The 24031-nt window shown below is 37.5% G+C and overlaps 1 protein-coding gene across 2 annotated transcripts; it reads right to left on the minus strand.

Annotated features, from left to right (window-relative positions):
- Nucleotides 1-6936: 6936 nt before the first annotated feature.
- LOC103387521 (cilia- and flagella-associated protein 46-like) lies at nucleotides 6937-20897 on the minus strand. 2 transcript variants are annotated; one of them, XM_008322202.3, is made up of 20 exons: nucleotides 20746-20897; nucleotides 19970-20158; nucleotides 19388-19498; nucleotides 18195-18374; nucleotides 17502-17675; nucleotides 16841-16938; nucleotides 16456-16523; nucleotides 15820-15965; nucleotides 14589-14695; nucleotides 14129-14205; nucleotides 13736-13909; nucleotides 11731-11810; nucleotides 11430-11481; nucleotides 11289-11324; nucleotides 11086-11182; nucleotides 10877-10989; nucleotides 8572-8653; nucleotides 8301-8437; nucleotides 7974-8057; nucleotides 6937-7583 (listed from the first exon to the last, which is right to left on the minus strand). In XM_008322202.3, the coding sequence occupies exons 1-20, from the start codon at nucleotides 20746-20748 to the stop codon at nucleotides 7477-7479; spliced, it is 2115 nt and encodes a 704-aa protein (XP_008320424.1). In that variant the 5' UTR covers nucleotides 20749-20897; the 3' UTR covers nucleotides 6937-7476. The 2 variants fall into 2 exon arrangements, 1 of the variants encoding a protein (XP_008320424.1); XR_003051310.1 differs by lacking the exons at nucleotides 6937-7583; nucleotides 7974-8057 and having other exon boundaries at nucleotides 8417-8437; nucleotides 10877-10991; nucleotides 11087-11182.
- Nucleotides 20898-24031: the final 3134 nt, after the last annotated feature.

Raw genomic sequence — 24031 nt, forward strand, 5'->3', positions numbered from 1 at the left:
GTGCATGTAATCCCTAAGGAGGGTCAATCTCAAAACAATCTTCAAATGACAGACTCAAGGGCAGAATTATTGATCTAATTCTCATTCAGTAATGTGCTTTGACTTGTTGTCTGGGATGATGAAATTACACTGCTAATGCCATTGATGGATTACAGCCACTGTTCAAAGTTAATCTTGTTATAGCAGAACATTGGTTAAAAAATGTAGGAAATGTTCAGCAGATGTTTTTTTTTTTTTTTTTGTAAAGGATTCCATTTGAAGTCTGGTTTATTTGGATCTCCCAGGTTAATTTTTTTGTAAACAAATCATTGAACTCATTTGAGGTCGACCTCAAATAACGAATCAGGGAATTACGTCAACCGTTTTGTAATTGACTGGGTTACCTGCGGTGCACTTGACCTGCGTTAAACAGAGTAATCTTCAGGCTCAGGTTTTCTGTTTTCAAGACCTCTATCTCAGTTAGTCCACTTCTCTCTCAGTTAGTACACCTCCACAGGGTTTCTCTGTGCACTGATTCAACATCTGTAGTGATGTTTTTGCTCAGTTTAAACTGGAAACAGACAAATACACGGAGAGCCGGTTGATTCATTTGCTCTCCTGTTTTCAAGACCTCTATCTCAGTTAGTTATTCATTTGCTCTCTTCGCTGTGACATGGACTTTTTCTTCTTCAAATAATAATTTTGACATTTAATCATAATACATCAAGAGAAACAAATGAGAACAACACTCTCAGCAGTCCTGACCTTTCATTTTATTTTTGATTATTAATATTATTTCACCTGATCTTGTCAGGATTTTCTTTCCTTTCCAACAAAGTTTTAACTTTATTATATTCATTTTTATCAGATCTGTGTTAAACATTAAACATCAGAACATAACGGAATGTTGGGGAACACATATTATTGCTCTTGTGTCTACATACTGTATCAGCTTTCTTCACTAAGACACTAGAAATTTCACAATTCCAGGAATAACACTGCAGATTATTCACAAGATGGAATAACGTATGTGTGATAATTTGGTGCTACATGTTGCTAAGGGTCACTGCTGCCTCAGCTGTCCTTACTATTGAATTTTTAATGTGTGATGCTTCCAGATAGACATGTGCACTGCAGGCTGTTACAGCAATGATTTACATTATAGAGTTTTCTCATAGTGGCAAATAATCCTACTGCAAACGTTTTATAGTGTATAGTGACATGTCTGAATGTGTATATAGGTAACACAGTTTACTACGAATGCAGATAAATGACTTTTCCCACACAGGGGACAAACTTTGCCATCTTGTTTTTGTGTCTAACCTCTTGTGTGTTTGTTTATTTCCTGTTCTCCTTTATCCCCAGACTAAGTCAGCGGTTGCCAACCTTTTTTGGATCAATTTTGACGTCACAAAGTTATGGCGACCTAAGAGACATGGGTTCAATTTGCAGAGGAGCCACACTTAATGGCGCCTCCTGTGGCAGTCCTTGAGGCTTGCAAAGACACCCATAGTAGGACTTTAATTCATCTTCTAGTGACCCTAAAAAGGTTTGAGTGGTAGAAGAGGAATGACTGAACATGAACTAATGAAAATCATTATATGATCAAATCAAAACCAGCCAAGTCACAGGATGAGTGCTGTGACAGACTCTTGAGTGGATCAAAACATGTCAGTTGCTGTTTTCGTGATGATGAATGAATACCAGTTAACCACTAAACAAGGCTCTATTCATCAGTAGATTTAAATGGAAAAAAATCACAAGGGCAACGACACTGTCAAAACCAGGGCACTAAGGAGCAAACTAAGGAGAACTGAACTGAAAGAATATATATATATATCAATCATTCAAAAATCATTATTTTTTTTTTTTAATGTCAACTAGTCACACACTTATACCAAAACTGTGGGTCATGCTGTAAAAGGCAGCCGCCTTGTTAGCCGCCTTGGTAGATTTACAAAGGATGTGAACAACAATGTCCTCTCAACAGTACTGGAACTAAATCCCCTCAAGTGTTCTGTATGCTGTGTAATCTATCACCGTCCTGATAACTTCCAGGAGCGACTCTTCCTTGGAGATTAATTTTTGCAGAGCTGCTTAGAGTTTTTCCACAGACATGCAGGCGATGACCCACAGATCCATCTCCCCGGCCTGATTGCCCTATCGCCACTCCTCAGTTGAAGCTACAATGGACTGGTGTTCAATACTCCATCGGTAAGGGAGACAGGGAATCAGGGTTATCTGGTGACCTTGGAAAAAGCCTATACTTCATCTTTGACTCTAGCCAACCACTGCATCCATATTTAACACCAGCCCCACATGTGCACACTGATTCTGTACAGCTGTGTGTGCACAACACACTCTCACATACATGTCCCATATCAACCATAAAATGTTTTCTTTTCTTTATTTTAACTAAGGTTATATCATGTAGCCATTAAACTTAGAATTGTGTTTATTGACATTCCTCTCAAAATATCATTGGCCTCTGGGAATGTCGGAATATTGTTTCACTTAATCAAAGCATTGATATCCACGGTCTTAGAGTCAAGACCTGAAATGATTAAAAAAAAAATCAAAAAAAAAAAAAAAAATCAAGAATGCACAACTGAAACGATTGTTTTCATCTAAACTAATTACCATTGTCCTCTGTTCAGTCACAGCATTAGAGCCACTGCTGCACTGTTCTCATTTGAACACAAACTGCATCCATTTTCATTATCAACTACAGCTCTCTCAGTGAAGGCTCCTGAAAGCTGCAGCTGGAATCCAAAACATCAGGCCGGTACTAAGTGTAGTTTCTCACCAAAGGTCAGCACCTCCATACCAGCCATGTCCACCGCAATCCATCACTTTGTTTCTGCTCGTCCGTGACTGACACACTGCGGGCTAGTTAATCAGTGAGACTGGTGAAGTCCTTCAGTCACTGAAGGTTGTTGACACCATTGAGAGAAAGCAGCAGAGTGTTTATTTAAGTATATATTTAGACTGGACAGACTAAATGAATACATCATTAAAGAAACAGTCCCCTCCTCAACTGAATTCCTAAAGGGAAAATAATAATCTAGTTTGCATGGATCACATCATATTTGGTGCATTCATGCAATGAAAAAAAAATATTGGAATGCAAGCATTATTATTGCTCCTCAATTTCCAGGAAACAGACTGTGTCTCTGTGTCTCTGTGTGTTCCATACATGTGCAAATACGTAACGCTGTGATAAATAAAAGCATGACATTTCCCTGTTTATCTGCCGGTGTCAGCAGTTCTCCTGATTCACAGGTTGGGTGAAGGAGACATTTCTAAGAAATGTCATAATGGAATAACTGACAGTGCTCTCAGAGGACTAGTCTTTTCTGGGGTTTCATTTTCAGCACTATTGGTTGTTAGGTTGCCGTTCAAATGGTACCTTGAGTTATTGAATTACACTGACAGTTAAATTAAGCACAGACGTGTTTCCGATTGACTACAAACTAAAACGTTTTTTATCATTTTTCCACCACCTGTCATCTTAGCACATTCACACTGCTGGAAATGAATTAATGAGGTGATAAACGTCTTCTCCTGTCTCCTAATTCCATACAAAATGATACAGATTTGTGACGGCTGTCAGGTGAAAACTATAGCTGCTTCAATGACGACGGAACACAGACTCATTTCAAGTAATAAAAAAGTGAAATCAGTAAAAATGTGCGATTTAGAGCGAGCTTCAAGTCTTGTTGTTTTATTGTTTGTTCTGACAGCATTTCTTAGTAAAATGATTCTTTAATGGCTGATTCTTTCTTTACTCTGCAGCCGTTCTTACTCCAACTCATCACCTTATATTTATCACACAGCCAGTCAGGCTGTTGTTTTGACTCCGTTATGGCCTTATTCCCGACCTCTGCAAGACAGGAGTGCAACTGACAAATGGATTGGAAACTTTGTAAATTATTCAAGTAGTCTGTTGAATATGAAATCTGAAGATATTTCTTTAAGATCAGGCTGATCACCTAGGAGTGGTAGGATGAGACAAAAAACGTTTCTGTCTCACCTTTTGGACCCCTGGCTCATAAAAGTTTGACACATGCCGTCCTTCGAGTGAACCACAAATAGAACCTTGTTTTTATGTTAAAATTGGAGAGGGTTATAATTATGGATGGTATGAATACAGATTAGTCCTGCAGCGCCTCCTTTTGTCGATAGGACTTGTACTTCACCCTCCCACAAGCACACACAAAAGAAAGAAGAAGAAAAAAAGAAAAATAGAATGTATTGAAATGAAAATTGATCCTGACCAAAACACATTCATTTATGAATTTAAACTTTTTTCACTCTCACTCACATCTATGGTCCTGCCTGTTTTTGTTTTTGGACAGTGGCAGGGACACACAGGGAGGAAAGACATGCCAACGACATAATGAAAGCTCATGAGTCACCCCCCAGGGATCAAACCAGTGATCTCCTGCTGTGAGGCAAGAGCACGAACCACCACCTACATCATTTCTATATTCTCAGGGACCAACCATTGTGTCCAGACCCACTGCTGTGACCTTAAAGAACCTAAAATCTTACATTTCCTCACTCCAGGATCATTGACTTTGTTTGCAAAGATAACAGGAAATTACAGTTATGGAGCTTAAAATACCCGAGCCTGGCTGTGCTCTGTCAGTTCCTGTTGTTAGACAGTGACAGAGACTCAGATCAGACCTTAGCATCCTGTTAGAGATAAAGTCTAAAAAGGTAGAGCAACAATTTGGAGTAATAGTAGAAAGTAGAACAGAAAAGCGTTCTTACCGTCCCCTCGTCACAATCAAAAAAGTACTTAAGTACTTAAGTACTTTAAGAACGCTCTTACAGACAGACACTGCTAATTGGCTCTAAGGAATAATTGCGGAGTGAATTCTTAGAAAAACACTTTCAAACAGCTTTCAAATGATTTATATGAATGACAGCAGTTACTCTCTCCTAGCTGATCCTGGCCTTTTTAAACAAAGCATGATGGAGGTTTTATAAAACAAATAAGACTCAAAGGACAAAAGATGATAAAAAGTGATATTTAAAAGACAAGCTCAAAGACACACTGTTGCCGGGGGCAGTCCATTCTTTGGGGAGACACCACTGCACCAATGCCAAGAAACCTGTTGGTATTCTACATGTCTACCATGTCGTATTTACTCACATTGCCTCCCTTGCTTGGATGGTGGGACAGGAAGCTGGTCATTCAAGAGAATGGGAATGCTTTTGTTAACCTTTTCCTAAACCTGGGTTATTGTCAAGGTGTGTGTTAGTGCGTTTACCTGCAGGGATTCTCCAACATTTATTATTTGATTTCACAAGACCTGCCTCAGTTCCTGAGGTAAGCTAAAAATCAAAAGGTCAGAGAACTTCCTGTACTACAGTGGCATAGTAAATCATTCTTTCTGCACATCTGCTACTCACCAGACATAAGGTTTACGGCAGAGGCCATTACAGCTACACTGTCTGGTTGGTATAAAAATGTGAGACAAGTTTGTTAATCACAGGGGTTTGTTTTTTTTTTTGTTTGTTTTTTTAACTGTTTAAAATGTTGCTTGTTAAAACGAATGAAGACCTTTTTACACACATCACAATTATATTTCACTTTTTTGACATCAAAAACTTTTTCCTCTGTAATTTCCTCACTATAAATTTCCTTAATAGGCAGCAACCGTCTAAATATAACCAGCCTTTCTTCCACTGTGACTTCAGGACCTCCTCACTTGGCCCACACAATCCTAATAGCTGCCTAATAGCTTGTCTCTCTCCCTTCTGACAGCCTTTGTCAGTAAATTATTAAGTAGAATTACACTGGAGAAAATATGAAAAGTCTCCTGAGACACTGTGGCAGGAAACGTAGCCCTGCCTGTCTCTGCATCCCACAGACCAATCCTGCATGTAAATGGATTTCAGCCAGCTTCTTCTACTTCTTCCTCAAAATGGGCCTTCCTTCAAGATCAGTCATTTCGGAAAACACGTTTTTTTCGACTAACTATAGGTTAGCTCTGTCACATTGCTAAAGTTTACATCAGGGGTTCTTGACCTTTTTGACCTTGCAGCCCAATTGTTACAGTACATAGAGGCCCACAGCCCATTAAATATTACCATGGTACATTTTTAATTCACCTTACTCAGGGTTTTGATTTGTATTCAATAAAACAAATACCTGCGGCCCCTGTAGGTGGCATTAGTGGCCCAGGTTTGGGCCACGCCCCTGTGGTTAAGAATATTGGTTTACATGATGCATATTTGGGAATGGAGACCACTATACTGTGTGTGTCAGTGGGGTAACAGATGTCTCATAGTGTCTGTAATTTGAGCACAGCTGGTGGGGAGTAAATGGTGAGACATCACTTATTATCCAATAAAAAAACATTCACACAGATCTTTTACCTCTCAATATGTTCCACAACCTTTTTGACTTTCTTAATAAATACTTTTGACATATTAAAAATGATGATGATGAACATCAGTCACAAACAAATGAACCATGTCGTTAAGAAAACTTTGGAAAAAGTTGCACATGGAGACTGTGCCTTCTGCCCACAGGCATGTGGAGCCAGGTTGCCCAGAGGTGAAACGAAAGCAGGCTGCTGGGAGTGACAGTTGGTAACAGAATTCATCACAATAAGTCAATAAGACAGGTGGCATCCAGCAGTGGGTTCTAAATGTCAGCTGCTGAAAAATACACTCTTAGAAACCAGCAGACGTGATTCTAAACAATCATTTCTTTAAATGCTATTTTACAATGGCAGATGTTCTGTGGCCAATTTGTTTTGAACTACACTCCGGCCTGTGTGACAGACGCTGCGCAATCTGATCGTCAGTGTGTGACTAAAAGAGTGGCACATCATTTAGACTGGACACAAACAAATCAGTTTCAGGAGTCTGATGTTGTTATGTGTGAAACAAGATAATCAACATTTCACATGACATGAGAAAATACAGTTTTCAGTGGAGTTTTGAATTTTGTTGCCCTCGGCTGCTCTGTATTTCCACACATACTGCAGAATTGGAAAACATAACGTTTCAAAGCGTGCAGTCGTTTTTCCTGTACCTTGTGCTACATTTTCTGGTACGTAACATTGACATTGACATTTTAATAATACAAGCCATGTATAGGATGCATCGCCCTTAGCCTCGCTCTCTCCGTGAGCGCTGAGTGCAGCAGCTGTGTGCTGAGCAGGCAGATATATTGGTGTTATATGTTATATCTTAATGTAAGCTTCGCACAGCAAAAGGAATCGTGTAAACATCAAATATATAATCAGAGAGAATGTGTAAATCTTTTTTTACAGGCCAACAAAAGAACATCCAAAAATGTATCTGCTATAATATCGTACATACATTGCTAATACTACAAATCCCGCCAGTATATAGTGGCTATATAATGGCAGACCAGCTCTAATACACATTTGATATAATGGTGGGCCAAATATAATTACACCATGGACCAGATTTGGCCCCCGGGCCTGAGTTTGACACCTGTACACTAGAATATCAGGTAAAAATTAGGTTAGGTAGTCCGTAGAGTACCAAGTTGGAGGTTGGTCTAGGGGTAATCGTTTTTTGGGAATCATCCTCTTCCTCTTCCTCTCTGTAAGGATCTGTAAGGAAAGAGATTTTTTAAGAGTTAGAAATAGACTCGTGATATGGTTTTGATATTCATGTTTTTAACTAAACCTTAACAACCACACACTAAAATCTATACAAATGTAAAAAAAAAAAAAGATAATAAGACGCTTTTTGATTCATTATAAACTATAAATTATGGCTGTCAAAGTAAAAATAAAAATCGGGTTATTGTTTATCAGACTGAAATGTACAGAATGACCTGCCATGTATAGCCATTAATTCCATTGTCCATCCATTTATTAATCATGATTAATTCTGATTAATTTCCATAATGCACAACTACCATGTGATCAATCAGATTTAAATATTTCTACAAAAAAAGGAAGAAATAAAAACCAAAAGAAGAATTTGCACTTCAGTACCAAAGAATTTTTCAGGATCTTTCCTGTTCTTTTTTCTCAAACTGTGCAGAGTTTGACCTGGGGTCCATCCTGCCCTTAGCAGATCTGAAAGACGACAAAATACAGTAGAGTGTATGTTATTATAAACACAATTTCCGAAAATCTGTGGTGTGATTTATTCTATGATAATACGTAGTATGCATTTTGGAGAAGGGAATGTTTAAGTGGGAGCTGAAAGGATGGAAAAGAGGAAGACACCAGAGGAGGTGTAAAAGTTTTAGAAGATGAAGACAGAAGATTCACTGCACTAGAAGTTGGCAGTGTATAAAAAGCGGGAAATAAACGTACGGTCCAGGATCATTGCCATGTTGTACAGGTTCTCTTCAAGGCTGCATGGCCACTGATTGAGGACGACACAGCTAACCCCAGCTAAACTCAACAGCAAAGCAGTCTCCGAATGTTTCTCCAGGAACAACTGATCTGGCCTGAAAAAATGTTTTGACCAAAAAAGTAAAAAAATAAATAAATATAATGATAACGATTATCCGTAGACCAAGCTTCAAAAATAATATTCCAAAGACGATTGAATAGACGTGTTTGAATAAAGTCATTTGATTACCTTTTGTGCATGTCACAGTTTGACTGGCCAAAAGCGCTGCCATTGTTCTGTGCCTGTTCAAAGAGCAGAGCTAGTCGACACTCTGAAAAATATACAACAATTGCGGTTATTACAACAACGACACTGGGATAAATAATGGCAGCTTTCTAAGAACATCTGTCCATGAACACTTTCTTTTATCCTGGCAGATATAATTTCAATCGTAATACTCATTGATCACACTGGTCACTTCTCCCTCTTTTTACATGGTATCAAACCTGTATTACAATTCACAAAAGCCTCTCTTACATACAGTTGTCATTAAACACATACAGACGTGAGATGAGAAGGCGTGTACTACAACATTAAACTGTGACAGTCAACAACTTCAACGGGGGAAAGTCAAACTTCAAAAAAGCCAATAAAAAAATCTATACGCTGATGACACACAACTGTACCATAGCATCAAAGCTTCCAGTTATCTTTCTTTCGTTAGTCTTTTCTCAACATCCTGTAGGAAATTCTGAATGTCAGCCGTCTCAGACAGTAACAAACAAACCTTTAGGTTATTTCTCAAATTTTAGAACGTTACAAATAATTTGAAGAAATTGTTAAAAAAACAACAGAACCCACGTGTCTGCAACCATTAAACCATTGAGTATGTCAGTGAAGTGAGGTAAAAATAGCCCTTGCTTTGCCACAGAGCTGTTACATCAGACCACTGAACTCCTATAGTGTTCCAGCTCTTTAAAGAATCCTCCACTTAGATCACTGTTTTATCATATCTCCTTGACCATAGCTTGCATCAAGTCTAATTTCTCTTTTTTAATAACATAATATATATTCAGTATATAAATACATATACCCCCCCACACACACACACACATATATATATATATATATAGTAGTGGCAACGAGGCGGGTGCCTCTGGTTTTATTCATTTTAATGTGTTAAACTTTAGGACATATAGGAATGTATAAAAATAAATACAGAGTACCTTCATTAGTGTACAACCTGCCCTGGGGGTTATTTAAAGAAGCTGCGTTAATGTACATTAATGCGAGTTTGTGTCGTAGCTAGGACTAAACAGATCTTACATTAAGTGATAAATGTTTACTGCAGCGCACATCAAGACAGAGTTGGACCTCTGAGAGTTTCCTATGATAAATACTGTATTTGGGTATGAGGGTTAAAGGTAAATAGGTAATTAAAATAGTGTCTGCACCGTCTGCTGCTGTTTCACATTTAATTCACTTGATGTGTTTTTTTTCCAATGACTTTTAGACAGCAGGGAATATCTATATAAAGACATTCAGTGCATTCATTATACAGTGTGCAGTTCTGTTTCATAAATGAAAATGACGCATTTGCCGTGGGCCGATGTTAAATCAGCTGCAGCTGACAGTGGACTTTGAACTAAAATGGAAAATTATAACACTAAGTCATGCCTTAGCATCCACGAGGCTTTTAGCGGGATGTTGCCTGAAAGAAATCATTTAACTTACATACAAACACTGTTTAATGAGAGTGAGGACTGACTGTGGCTTGCGCCGTGTCCACAGTTATTTCTTCTTCTACGCCAGGGTAAAGCCACAAGTATAAGGCTAAGGTGTTAGGGCAACACTTAATCTTTGTCCTACTAGAATGAATAAAAATATGCAGGGATGAAGTGAGACATGATAAAGATGTAGAACACAGATACAGGTGCAGTAGGTTCAGTGAAAGGCTCTGTTTATTTTTCTGAGAAAACACAAATCTGCCCCCACTTGATGACACACTGATGAAGAACGAGGTCTTAGTAACAGCTGGTTTTCAGACTTGGTGTCAGTCACACTATAGTTAGATGCAGCAACACCAGGCCATGGATGACACATATGTCAACCCTGCGGCGTTGAGTAGGGCAGGTCTGACACTGTCAGTCATGTCGGAAAGTCCAGTCCTTCTCAGACTTCCTGCCTTTGTGTTGTGAAGGTGTTGTGAACGTTTGGTCACGGTTGTTTTTAAATGTGTCAATCGGTGAAAGACAAACTGAAGAAGGTCATTAGTTATGTAAAGAGTGTTTATTAGATGAGTCCCAGCATTTATTGTCTAAGGCAGAGGTTTACAAAGTATGAGGTCCACCCCCTAAGGGAATGCCAAGTTATTATTTATTTAGGTGTAAAAAATATCATACTTTGGTGAGAATATCCATTTGTAGGAATTATCCTGACATAATATAACTTGGGATTTGGGGACGCAGTAGTATCAAGCCCAGCTTGACCACCTAGACTATTAAAGATCCCAGGTTCTATTCTCACCGATAGAAATAAAAAGCTCAGGACTTACCACAAAGACTGAGGGACACAAGTTTGGAAGGTGGAATCTTGGCCATAAATTGCTCGTTTCCCTGGTAAATAAAGGCACTGCATTTGCACAGGAGCTGCTCCAGGTCCGTCAGACTGAACAGAGAAATTAATAAATCAGGATAGAAGAGCACATACAGTATGTATAAAATACATGGTATTTATGGTTGGTAATAAATGTAATAAATGTACCTTTTTTGTTTAATTCCTTTAAACTCCTCCCACAAATGGTTCAATTCTTTACAGTGAGTTTCCATCATCTGTGAAATTCTCTGGGCCATGTTGGTTTCTTCAGGCGTCACAATGAGTGGTGTTGAACATGACCACAAACATAACAGTGCTGAGGATTGAGTCAATCACAATGGTATTTTCTCTATTGCATTACAAGTACATACCAGATTTACTGCTGTTGTTGTGAGGCTCAATAATATCTGCAGGTCCATGTCAGGAAGAAAGAACTGATGTAAATGAATCTTTATAATTCTGCATTACATCTTATATAAAACATTGTTTGTTTGTTTTTTACAAAAAGATACATTTAAGGTTTTGTTTGTCGACTGGGAAGGTGTTTGATGGTGTGTCAGGAGTCTGTGGATAAAAAGAAAAAAAAGGAAACAAAAATTACAGTCAGTGAAAATACAGTGGCAGCAGTGAAGGGCAGGACCTAAGATCCCATAAAGGCAGGATCTTCGCCAAAAACCTATGACTGTAATTGACTGAAAAAGTCACACATAAAAGAGACGCAGGAGGAGTTTAAGGAAAAGTTCATTTAATAGCAGCTAAAAAGCAATTCTGCTGTGTGTATCTGCCAGGCTGAGATTAATTTACTGAACTCACCACTTTGATTCTTTGGCTTTGATCCGCCCTCCCCTTGCTTCCTTTGCCGACTCTGCTTGCTTTCTTGTTGTCACTTTCAACTGTCACAAACAGGAAGCAGGCGACAGATATGGGCGCTGGTCTGTGATAAAGACTGCATAGCATTTGTGTAGGGAGCAGACATGTAATGCAGTCTCTATGAGATAATTGAAAGTAATGTGTATTTACCCAAATGGTGGTGCACTGGTGGACATTTATTGTACTACAGGCCAAATGTGATTATGTGTAGTATTTTTGACAAAGTTTGGATCAGCTGCACTTTATAAGACTCTTTAAGATCATATGCATAATAAGCTCTGGTGAAGCCACATGAAATGATTTAATTTGAATCTTTGACACAGTGTTTCCTCGTTGGACAAAAACTGATTTTGGTGAAGTCAGCATAAAAAAAGCACAGATTAAAATAAAATTCATGGACTCCTTCTTGACCTGTGTAAACAAATAATTCACTTTTACTTCAAAAACGTTTCCTGACTCTTTACATTTGTTCATGAGTAGCCATGCTGACTCAGACAGTGATTTCTGCCTCGAGAGTCAGACACACTCAAACCTTGTCACTTAGCTCGGCGCTGCCAAGCTAAGCTCAGCTGGATAGTCTGACATGCTGAAAGGCCATTGGTGTAAGAATATATATATACAGTATATAATAGTAAGTGTTCTTTTCAGTCTGCATGAGTTAATTAATCAAAAACCCTTGATTAACAGAGCTAACATTATTAATATCAAATCAAAACTTTCACATTTATGATACTGATTTTCCAACTCATAAAGTTCTAATGATTTAATAACACTATCTTTGTGAAAATCCAGTTTCTCGTTATATTATATTTTTTTTATATCAACACTTCCTTAAATTTTTTGACCAAATACTTTATACTTTGTTTTGCCAACATGTCTGATGTAGATGTAGATTGTAAATTTTGTAAAGCACCACAAAGAAGAAGATTAATTGTCTTCACAGGTTGACTTTTCTCCATGTATGACTAATCCTGAAATGTCATCACTATGGTAACAGGAGAGAAAAATAACTTTTATTTTTCTCTTTTTCACCATTTAATACTGCAGTCATTAAAATATGCCATAAGAAAAATGATTTGATCTGATCCGATCTATCATATTATTATTATTATTATTATTATTATTATCAGTAGTAGTAGTGACTCTGACTATAATCTAGGCTCCAAGAACAGGTAGAGTCAGTAATGGAACACCTTGGTTTCCCCTGCAGGTCATAAACCCACTGGAGACACTTTGTGTCCCAGGAGGTAAAGGCAAGGTCCTGGAACCCTACAGACTAGGTGATAGGTTATTAATGATAGTCTTCTTTAGCTGCCCCTCACCTGGCCTTTTACCCATGACCCACTTTTATTAGATTTTCCAGAGGCTATTCGCCCCACACTACACAGCCCCATAGGATGGTGAGTACAGACTGTACACAGACTCTCTAATTATCTGGTCTTCTGGACCAGAATACAAAAGTTTGGGTTTTTTTTGTTTTTTTTTTTCAGTTTCTTTAATAACGCAGACCACATGAAATGTTCTCTTTGATCCTCACAACTTTGAAATCCAGTCAGATTTCAAAATAAGTTGGGATTGGGCTGGATTTGGCCCTGGGCCACAGCTGATTAGCTGAATACTGTGATGTCACCGTCTGTGTTACTGTATGACCGGGTACTGAAGTATTAGCTTGAATACAGTTACTTGGCTCTGTAGCTTTGCAGTAAAGCACAGGTGGCTCTGGGGTGTATTTTGGTATGGAGGGTCTCTGATTAAAAAATAATACAATACTAATGAAAGGCAAATCTCAACATAATAGCTGCTCATATCCCTGGTCAGTATTAGCAGTAATATTATAGCTTAATCATTGTCCAGACAGGTTAAGGGTTTTTGTTAATAAACCATCAGGATATTCACGGAATAAAATAAATTAAAAACAACTACTGAGGGCATGAGTGTGTCTTCATACCTCGCTCTAATTCCTCTCCGTTCAGCCGACTGTGAAGCAGCTGAAGGGAAAAGTCTCGAGAAATAGAGATCACGCCCTCTCCTCGAAGGATGAGCAAGGATTCCAGGGGCAAATCCAGCAACTTCCTGTCAGCCAGCAACACCAAATACTCACCTGAGTCTACAGGCAATTTGTCTGTGTGAACACAAATAAACAAAATAATTTCTTCCCTCATCAGTTTTTTTTATCACAAAGGCTGTGTATAAAATTTGTATTGAGATTTCTGCTAAAGTACTTTTTTATAGCGCTTGGCTCAGCATGTATCACTTAGAACAAATGTAATATTGTGTTTAAACGAAAGACAAAGAGGACAACTGGACCACATGACAAACGGACACACCCACCACAGCCTACCTTTATTAAAACTTCCTTTTTCCACTTTGTCTTTTGGTTTTGATATTTCTAGTTCAGCCTGTGATGCAGCCTGAAACCTGGAAAACGTTGAGACATAGGATAGATGAAAGGTTGTTGGAGTAAGTGCCACAGCAGTAATACAACAGTTTAGAATAGGAAATTATTCTCATCCACAAACACCTGACAGTTCTCATTGGAAACTAATCATGTTGCTAAGGCCCAAAATAGTGCAACAAGGACGTGAGGATGTGGGTGATTTGAGGTCAGATAAAAGTGTCGGTAAAGATAAACAAGATGCGCGTTATTAATGTCAAGAAAAGTGGATAATGAACTATAAAAGTCAACTGTGACACCTGGAGCGACTGCTTCTGACAACACAGCATAAACAACAACAACAATAGAAACGAAAAATACCGCTTAGAATCTAGCTGGATTCTGAGTTGACTGACAGTTTTCTCACCTAAGGAAGGAGAAGTCAAACTGTGTGAGCAGTGGATGCAGATACTCTTCTGTGTCCTGTATGATTTTGCTGAAGTGAGATGTCAATTTCCCATCTGTATCTGTTTTCTGTACAGGAAACAGAAGTAAACATTTCTTCTGTTACATCCAAAAAAAAAAATGGTGCAAAAGTCAATTAAGAAACTGCCATGAATTTATCATATTTACATAATCCCTGTTAATTATCAACTACATCTCCAAGCTTTCTGCCACAGCTAGTGTAGAAATACAGTCATCCTCCACCATGTGGTCAAAAGGTGCATTGTAACTGAGCTTCTAATGGATAACATATCTCTGGTGTCTTCAGTTGGTAACCTATGCAGTCGTCGCAAATCACAGGTGCAAAACTGAAAGTTTTGACACAGACGTTCCAAGTTTGGGTTGGGGTCTTTGGTTGAGAATAACTGATTTGTTACCAGCCTGATGATATTTGCCATAAATTCAGGATCAGCCTAAACACTCACATAATAATACAAAGTTATCTTTGTCTGACAGGCCATTTGTTAATGGCCTGTTATGTCACGTAAACAGCAGATACAACATGAGTGACAGTCCATTAGCGTAGCATTGTTATCATGTCAGCTGTGTGAAGTTATTTAATGGGCAAAGAAGAGGAAAGTTAAACAGCTAAGAACCACTTGTCAGTATCTGATCGAACGTGAGCAGCAGTGGATATTTAACATGTCTGTAGGTTCGATGGTGAAGAAACTGTTTTTTTTTATTTTTAAGTTATGGTCTACAATGGAATTGTCTGATATTACATTGAAGTCTAGGCTTTTACACTGCTAATTAAAAAATTAAAAAAACTAAATTTCACATTCACATTTCCTTTTTTAATGATCATATGGTTCTGCTGTGTCTGTCTAATTAATTATAATATGGTGCAAAAAGCTAAATGAGTTTTGAAGTTTGGACATGGTGATTAATGTCTTAGAAGTCTTTGCATTTAATTATTTTTGATTGGTATCTGCAGATACTCCAGTAATGGTATCAGACATTAAATGTGACATTGTGTTGTCTTTTACTAAGGACTGTGTGGATTTCTTTGCGAGCAGGACAACTGTTTATTGCTCAGGCTCCTCAATAGGTCAGAACATGTGAACACAGTTACACAATGTCTGGTTAAGAAGTGCAGTAGTGTGAGTTAACAATTTTTTAAACAATTTGTAAGGAGACATAAAACCTGTAACAACCTGATGCTTCTCAGAATTCTCCACACTGTTTTTCTTAGAGAGGGCGTTTCTAGTGTCCTGACCAAAAGCCCTGGTCTGTTCCCTCAGTGTCAGTAGAGCCTGTGGGCAGACCGATGTCTTGACCACCTTAGAGCACATCAGAGCACCTGCAACAATGGAACTGACAGAAGATCAGACATGCACACACACAAAGATTTATAATTGGTCCCTGTGAGTACTTCTACACCATCCTCCCGTCACTCCCCTTCCACTGACTCACCCTGCAGCTGCAAACCATTCTTTTTTTCTGTGTTTGTTTCAATATTTACAGTAGATATCTGCTTCTGTAAAAGACTGTAATTAAACTTGATGACCTATGACAGCTGGTCTTCTGCTGCTGACCACTCAGCTCATTTAGCCTCTATCATCGGTAAACCTCAATTTTATCTTTACCTAGCAGATGATGATGGATCAGAATTCTTCATGTATCTGTCTACAGTGGCATGTTGAAGCCAGGAATAAATTATGCAGTACTATCAGTGTAGTCATTTTATATTGCAGTATAATGGTATATCAACAAAGTCAAATGAAGTCATTTGATTAAAGTCTACTTGGTTTGTATTGTGGATATTGGTTTAAAACAGAAGTCATCCTGACCTGTCGTCTTTCCTTTTTGATTTTCTGACATCTGGTTCCCTTCATACAAAGCACCATAAAGTTCTGACCTGATCAAAAAAAACACAATCACAATCATTTAATCAACACTTCGATCCTCAGAGCTTCACATAACCTTGTAGGCTGCATGCACTGTTTTACCGTTATAGTAAAGTATATAATTCCTGAAAATCCACAAAAAATATAATAATATAAAAATATATTTTTGTATTACGCCCTCTAGTGGCTGGTTAACTACACTATAAACAGAACCGGTCTGATTAACAGAAGGTTAATCTGGTCTACATCTGATCGTATTCATCACAAAGAAACAAAACAATTCACCAATGTTTTTTTGCACAGAAAGGTAAAAGAGATGAACAGGTACCCATCCTCAGAGTGCTGCAGCAGGAGAATCTTCAGGTTTGGTGGGAGCTCTGAGAGGATATTTAGGTGGTTGGGATTAATAGACATCTGAGTAAATACCTGCAATGTTATTGACAGGAAGTATTTTAGAAGCAGAGACAACTACAAAAAGATATCAACAAACAGCAAAATTTTCTCTTACTGTAGATGCTGTACATTTAATTCTGAAATGAAGGTTGAAAGTCTGGTATATTTATCCTGGGCAGAAGTAGACGTTGCAGCAGGGTTGCTTTGCATATGAAATCCTACATTATTGTATGAGTTATTCAGACAAGTCGCCTGCAACTCTTAGATGAAAAAATAATTAAATTAAGTTAAAGAAAAAGCTGTAAAGTTAGGCCTTAACCCAGCTGCCCTTTCGTTAATGTCAAATAATATTTTATCTAATCAATAATGAATTAATTACAATTATTGCCTACATTGCCTGTTGTGGTCACATATATCCATCCAAAAGAGAAAAAACTTTTAGCATATGTTTTAAGCTGTGCCACTAAAAATATATACAGTAAATCACAGCAAAGGCTTTAACTGCACCAGTATTGTGTCCCCTCACTGTGCGGTTTTACCAAGGCAGCTATGACAGGTTCCATAAATCACAAGTTGGTAAGTTTGCGACCTGGTACCTTGGAGATGCTGTTAAGGGAGAACTCCACTCCCTTCAGCATGCTGCAGGCCGTCTCCTTCTGAGAGAGGAGCAGATTCCTGCGAAGGCTGAGCAGAGCTGAAAGCTGCGATGAAGCAGTGTCAGCACAGGCAGAAGTGAGGACTTTTACTGCCGTTGACACGGTGCAGCAGCTCTGGTGTTAAAAACAGAGATGAAGACTGATGAAGCACATGAAAGAGAGGAGAAGAGGAGCAAGAAAGTAATGGCTTTTTTTATTACATATGTGTATGATGTCTCAAAGAATGTAATTCTGTAAGTCAACATAAAGTAGAAGCAGAAGGACATAGATAATAATTATTATATATATATATACTGTATATAATGGTTTTAGATCTGATGATTTTCATTTATACATTTAAACATGTAAATTATATGTTTTACATATAGTACATATTGAAATCCCACAATGAGGAAATTTACAGTGTGAGTCTTTGCAAACCACACACGTTGCCATAGGAGGCGCAATTAAGTGTGTGGTTCCTATGGGATTTGAACCCAGGACCTTCTGCATGTTAGGCAGAGGTGTAAAGCAGCCATGTTAAGTGCTACACAATGGCACTGCAATATATATTATATTAAATAGTAAAACATACCTCAAAGTACAGTACAGTACATGTATAATGCACATATTGTGTGATATGAAGCCTTTTACCTGGAAGAGAGCGAGGTATTGACCTGTCACTGCAGGATCAGATGGACCAACACAGGCCAAGATATTCATACAAGCCTCAGCTAGCAGTGAAGGCAGCATGTTATGTTGGAGACCCAGGCTGACACCTTCAGTGAGGGCCTCAGTCGCCAGTGACAACAACCGCTGGGCACGAAGCCTTCTCTGTTGTACAACCAGGACGAAAACACACAGGTACAGTATGTGTACCATCAGTGTGTGTGAGTATTTGAAGGTATTACTGACCTAAAGACAGGAATTCTGTATGCTATGTATTGCTTGCATTGCTATATATAACATATGTGCATGTATTGACCAGCCTGCCTGCAGTCCAGATGTGTTTTCCGATGAAAATATCTACCTCCTGGGGAAGAGGAGGGTCAGACAACAGCAGCCATGGAGTGTCAGGCAGCTAAAGTCTAAAAATGATGAAAACTAAAGACTTTTTTTAAAACAGTTTTTAACAATAGTTTTATTCTTTGCTCAGAGTCAAGTTTAACTGATTATATAATTAAACTTGAGATTTAGGTAGGAAACATTTTTATACATTACACATTTTTATGACAGATTTAAAACACTTTCAGTAGGAGTGTATGTGTGCGTGATTGGGTGTGTGTTATCCAGAGTTCATTTATTATACAATCTCAGTCAAAGACACTAAATCAAGCCTGTGCGTTTTTTTGTTTTACCCCAAACAGGAGCTCATCTCCTTCTTCGGTCTCCTTGAATCTCTGCCTGCAGCATGTGATCCATCCACGCACTGACCCACAGTAATCTAAACCACATGTTTAATGCTGTTGTGTCTCATTAAAAGTTCTGTTTGTGTACAATTCTCCAGGATGGTTTAATGAATCCATGTTTTGTATATTTTAAAAGGTTATGCCTTTCCATGTCAACACACACATACAAGAGAATGAAAATACATTTTAGCTGTACAAAGAGTTGGTCAAAGGAATTGACAAAATGTGTGAGGATATCAATTTTGAATCCTTGCCATTTGAGAGTCAAATGTTATCCCACCACATAAATAGATTTCTACTACTTCGTCCTGAACACTATTTTGAGCTCTCTGTGCAGAACACCTGCAGATGTAGCAGTAGAATGTCCTGAACGTTGGAGTGAATGTTTGGCTGGACATGAATCAGAAGGAACTGGTTCACTTGTCAGGAGGTATGTACCTTCATCTTAGCTCTTTTGGCAGAGGACGCCTGGGACCGTGTTCCATTCTCTTCACTATCTTTTTCCGTCGAGTTTTCGTCCTTGACAGAAATGGTTTCAGGCCAGGCTTCCTGCACAAGATTAAAAAAAATGAAGAACAGACCCACGTGAGATTACTGCTAACCATGGAGACTTCTTTTATTGTGTAAGCAAACATCAATTTCTGTAATTAGTTGTTTCACCCAATGCAGCCTTTGTGTTTGGGTCATTGGTGTAAAATGTATAAAACAGATTTTGTTGTTTGTTTTTACAGTTAATTATTTTTTTAAGGTGATTCCATTAGTCACCAGGTGAGGCCAGTGTACACTCGTGGTAGTTTAATAGTCCATCATAGGGTCACATGTACTGTAAGGACATCAGTAATGCATACTATGGATGGCCCCATACAACTTTGTCTGATACAATTATTGCTACTTGGAGTATCTGCTGACAGTATCCCTCAGTGACCTCAAACAGGAAGAGTGGTTAAAGACTGAGGCCTCTTCACCTCAGACGAACTGTCTATAGAACCTCAGACATGTTTGTCATTCTTGGTGTCTTACGTGCTTGTTTTTGTTCCAGATTCCACAGACATAAATGGGATCCTCCTGCAGGGCCTGCAGTCTCAGGTACTTCCCCATCAGACACAGGCACCGCGCTCTGTATTCCAGGTTGTCCATGGAGGACAGACTGACTGCAGTCAGCTGGACCAGCGCCACCTGCCCTGACGAACCGCATGCACTCAACCATTCCTGGACAACACAGAGGACAGTTAGGGTGAACTGAAGAGCGGATCACAAGGGATGTATTTACAGTAATTGGATCAAAACTCAAGCTTGGCCTCAGTGTTTCGGAAACACTGTTGTTCCTGATAAGGATTTAGCTAAAATAAATGGTTTAATTAAAACTAAATAATAAAAAAATAATATTATAATATATTGGTGTTATTACATACTTTAGATGTAGCTGTGTTGAATGAGTATTTAAAGAAGTAAATAATAACAAGTTTGTTATATATATATTATATATATATCATAGGTATAATGTGGTATACTTCACTATACACACACTTCCTACCAATTTAATTTAGGATAACAATAGTATAACAAAAATTAGTTTAGTAGTTAACCGTAATTATAATTAATAATTTCTTATTTACCTTAACAACTCTATGTTCATAATTTAGGACGAAAAACTAATTACGAATCGTTTTAACTTCTGACAAAAGCTAACGTTAGCTGCCGAGACACATATGCTAGCGTAAATTGCACTAACTGTCTCGACCCAACGACTAGCATTTCAAACAAAATACAACCGACAATTGTTTTCAAAAACCCACCATTTTAATCAATCACATGGAGCCACCCCGCCCAGTTTTTGGACTTTAACGCCCGCTGGAAGCCCAAACGGCTAACACTCGTGTCACGTGGGCCGGAACTGCAACAGGAAATACGGACTGTACAGCGTATTCCTATTTCCGTTAGAGAAACAACTCCAATATCAGCGCTCCCCCTAAAGTTGACCGCTGACATTCATTTAAGTTGGATTACTGTTAGTCTCTTAGAACGTTTTCTTTGATAGAAAGAGCGTGCTTTGAGGAGTGTAACAGAAAAGCTCATTGGTGAAAATCTACAAAAATAAATAATTCAAATACAGATTAAGTCATTCTTGATGAAGAAAATGTGTTTACTGTAAATCAGCTGATTCATTTGACCATAGAGCTGGTTGTTATGAAGAAAATGTGTTTACTGTAAATCAATTTCTGTCAATCAATTATCCAATACCATCATCCCTTTTTTATAATTTTTATTATTATTATCATTATTATTATCGTGATCATTATTCATGAGTATTAAGTATTATTTTAGTGATATTTTTGACATGTTCAAATATAATGGGGATTTTTTGAGAATTTTTAGCACAAATTATTCACTTGGCAGCATGTTTTAGGGCATAAAGAAAAGAAAAACAGCCATTGGATGCTTATACAGGGCTTACACAAATGAGACTTTGGTCAAGGAAACTATTCTGTCTGTTTGGGTTTTTTTTTTATTCTGAAAAGTTAAAATGTTTATTTCAAAATTAGGGTTGAAATAAGCCTAAAGGTAGATCAAAACAACTTTGAAGGGTCCGGAGAAAACTTTAGTTATAATTAAGCTTCTATTAACGACACTGGAATCAATATAAACTGCATTAACTCTAAAATGATAAACCTAAAAAGAAATTTCAAAGAGAACATTATAAATCATGTAATCTATTACAGGAAAATGTGTGCATTAAAAATTCAGCAATTAAGGGACATATCTGCTACCACTTCAATGCAAATATTGTTTAAAATCAATATCACTTAAATAAGCTGATACATCAAACACCTTTGTTACTCTTGGTGAAAGCCTTTAAAAATGTAAGAATGTATAAAGAGAATCAGGGAAGACATGTTGAGAGTTAATGGAAAAAAATCTTTTGGTCCGAGTGTGCTGACTTTAACTGAATTTGACATTATAAATTCTGGTTCTCCTTATACATTTTGGCTCCCATTGTAATAATCCAAAGCTGTGTTCCCCTAGAATTCTCTGATTCTGACATATTTCAAGAACCTTATTGTGGAAAACATGTTTCTGATGGTTTACATATTAACAAATGAAATGGTGTAATATTATTATTACTAAAGATTTATCACATATATATAAATATAAAAGTCTGCTGCTCACACAGCCTAGTTCTTTGTTGACTAAATGTTGGAGGGTGATGCCTTCTCAGCAGATTCTGCAGAAGATGTTTCCTGTACCGCCGCCATCTTTTTACTCACCAGTCGTGGTCTTAAGCTGCTCAGATCCTGCTCCATGTCCCTCAGCAGCATCTTCAGGTCGTTGCCTGTCATGTCGAGCTTCTCCTGGGCTTCATCGCAGTCCTTGGTGCCCTCTTCGGGCTGAAGCTGGAACTACAGAGTGTGGAGCAACTCTTGCTGGATCTGCCTGGCTCCTGCTGTAGAAACAACAGATTCAAATTAAAGTCAAAACAAAAGGGAAAGAAAGGCCAAATTAGTGCGTTTTTATTCATTTTTGGAAAATTTTTATTTTTGGAGACTTATTTAAGAATTTCAGTGTATAGAAAATCAGTATAGTATTTTACTCTGATCAAAAGTAGTTGTACCAGAAAAGTATATTTTTCTGAATTATAACCACAAAATTGGACATAGCTAAGTATTTTAAAATACCAAATATATACAGTACACGTAAAATTAAAGCTATATGAACTAAGAATTAAAAAATCTAAAATAGTTTTGTTCTTCTGTTTTATGGTCACTATAGTGGTGCTTTGACCATTAAAACATTAAAGTTGAACAAAAAAATTAAACTTCTGACATTAAAGTTGAAAAAACATAAAATCATATATATACTAGCCAATTAATAGTATGCATATATCATTCTAAAGCCTAACAGCTAAATATCACAGAAAGATAGAAATATTGTTGTCAAATGTTTAAGATGCGTCATAAATAATTCTAAATTCTAAAAAAATTCTAAAAAAAAAGTTTTAGGTTTTAGGTGGATATTTCTGTCTTTTTATTTATTTATTTTTCGTATGTTTATGTTTCATTTTAGCTGATCTTTAGCTGATCTTAACCTACGCCCTAACTTAACCTACCCATAATATGTAACCACAGATCAGGATAACTTTCGAGTCGATATGTATATCTGCCACAAGAGGGCGGTGCTGGACAAAATATACAAAAGCCAGTTTTCTTCTTTCAGTTTTCTGTTAATCATCATCAGTCTGCAGAGTTCCTCGGCTCCACGTGACCCTTCATTCACTATAAGGGAAGCAAAAATTCAACTTTTAAAACGTAATTTAAAGTGTATTTTAACAAGTGGTACGACCTGAACAACAAATGTATCTTTATACTTATTAAATTGTTTTGCGTGCCTTACACATGACAACTCTGTGGTAGTTCTGTGTTAAAGCAGCTGAACGAGCTATAGCTATAGCAGATAAACCGACACAGCCTCCAACTGATCACTGAGTCCAAAGTTGAGCTCATCTAGTTTTCCAGTTTGTCCGCTTACACTAAGATGAGATGTTTATCGACATATCTGCCTAAAACCCCGAGCAAAGGCCTGGGGTTCATACAAACGAACCACCAGAGAACCCCCAGCCAAGAACCTAGTCACCGTCTGACGTCTAGGTATCCTGTACAATAATAATAATAATAATAATAATAATAATAATAATAATAATAATGTATAAACAAAAAATCTGTTAAATACATTTTTTAATTTGTTTGTTTTTTAAATAAAGCAGATTAACCAAATAATAACTTGCAATATATTGCAAATGAGTAGTCTAATATACTGCTAAAGAAAAGCTCCAAGTTTCCCAACAACAGAAAGAATAACATTTAAAAACTGATCAAAATACATAAAGATTATAGAGAAATAAGGATATCGAAAAGGTAACATGAACATGGCCAGGGTACATCTGAAACCTAAAGGATGGTTATTAATTGTTATATAATTAAAAACAAATGTATTCAGACATCTAAAATGTGATCTAAAAATGTAACTCAGACTTACATTAAGATTAAAATGACAGGTAAAAGTTGAAATAATATTTATTTTAAAAAT

This window comes from Cynoglossus semilaevis, chromosome 12 (genome assembly GCF_000523025.1).
Source record: "Cynoglossus semilaevis isolate Cse_v1.0 chromosome 12, Cse_v1.0, whole genome shotgun sequence".
Classification (NCBI taxonomy): domain Eukaryota; kingdom Metazoa; phylum Chordata; class Actinopteri; order Pleuronectiformes; family Cynoglossidae; genus Cynoglossus; species Cynoglossus semilaevis.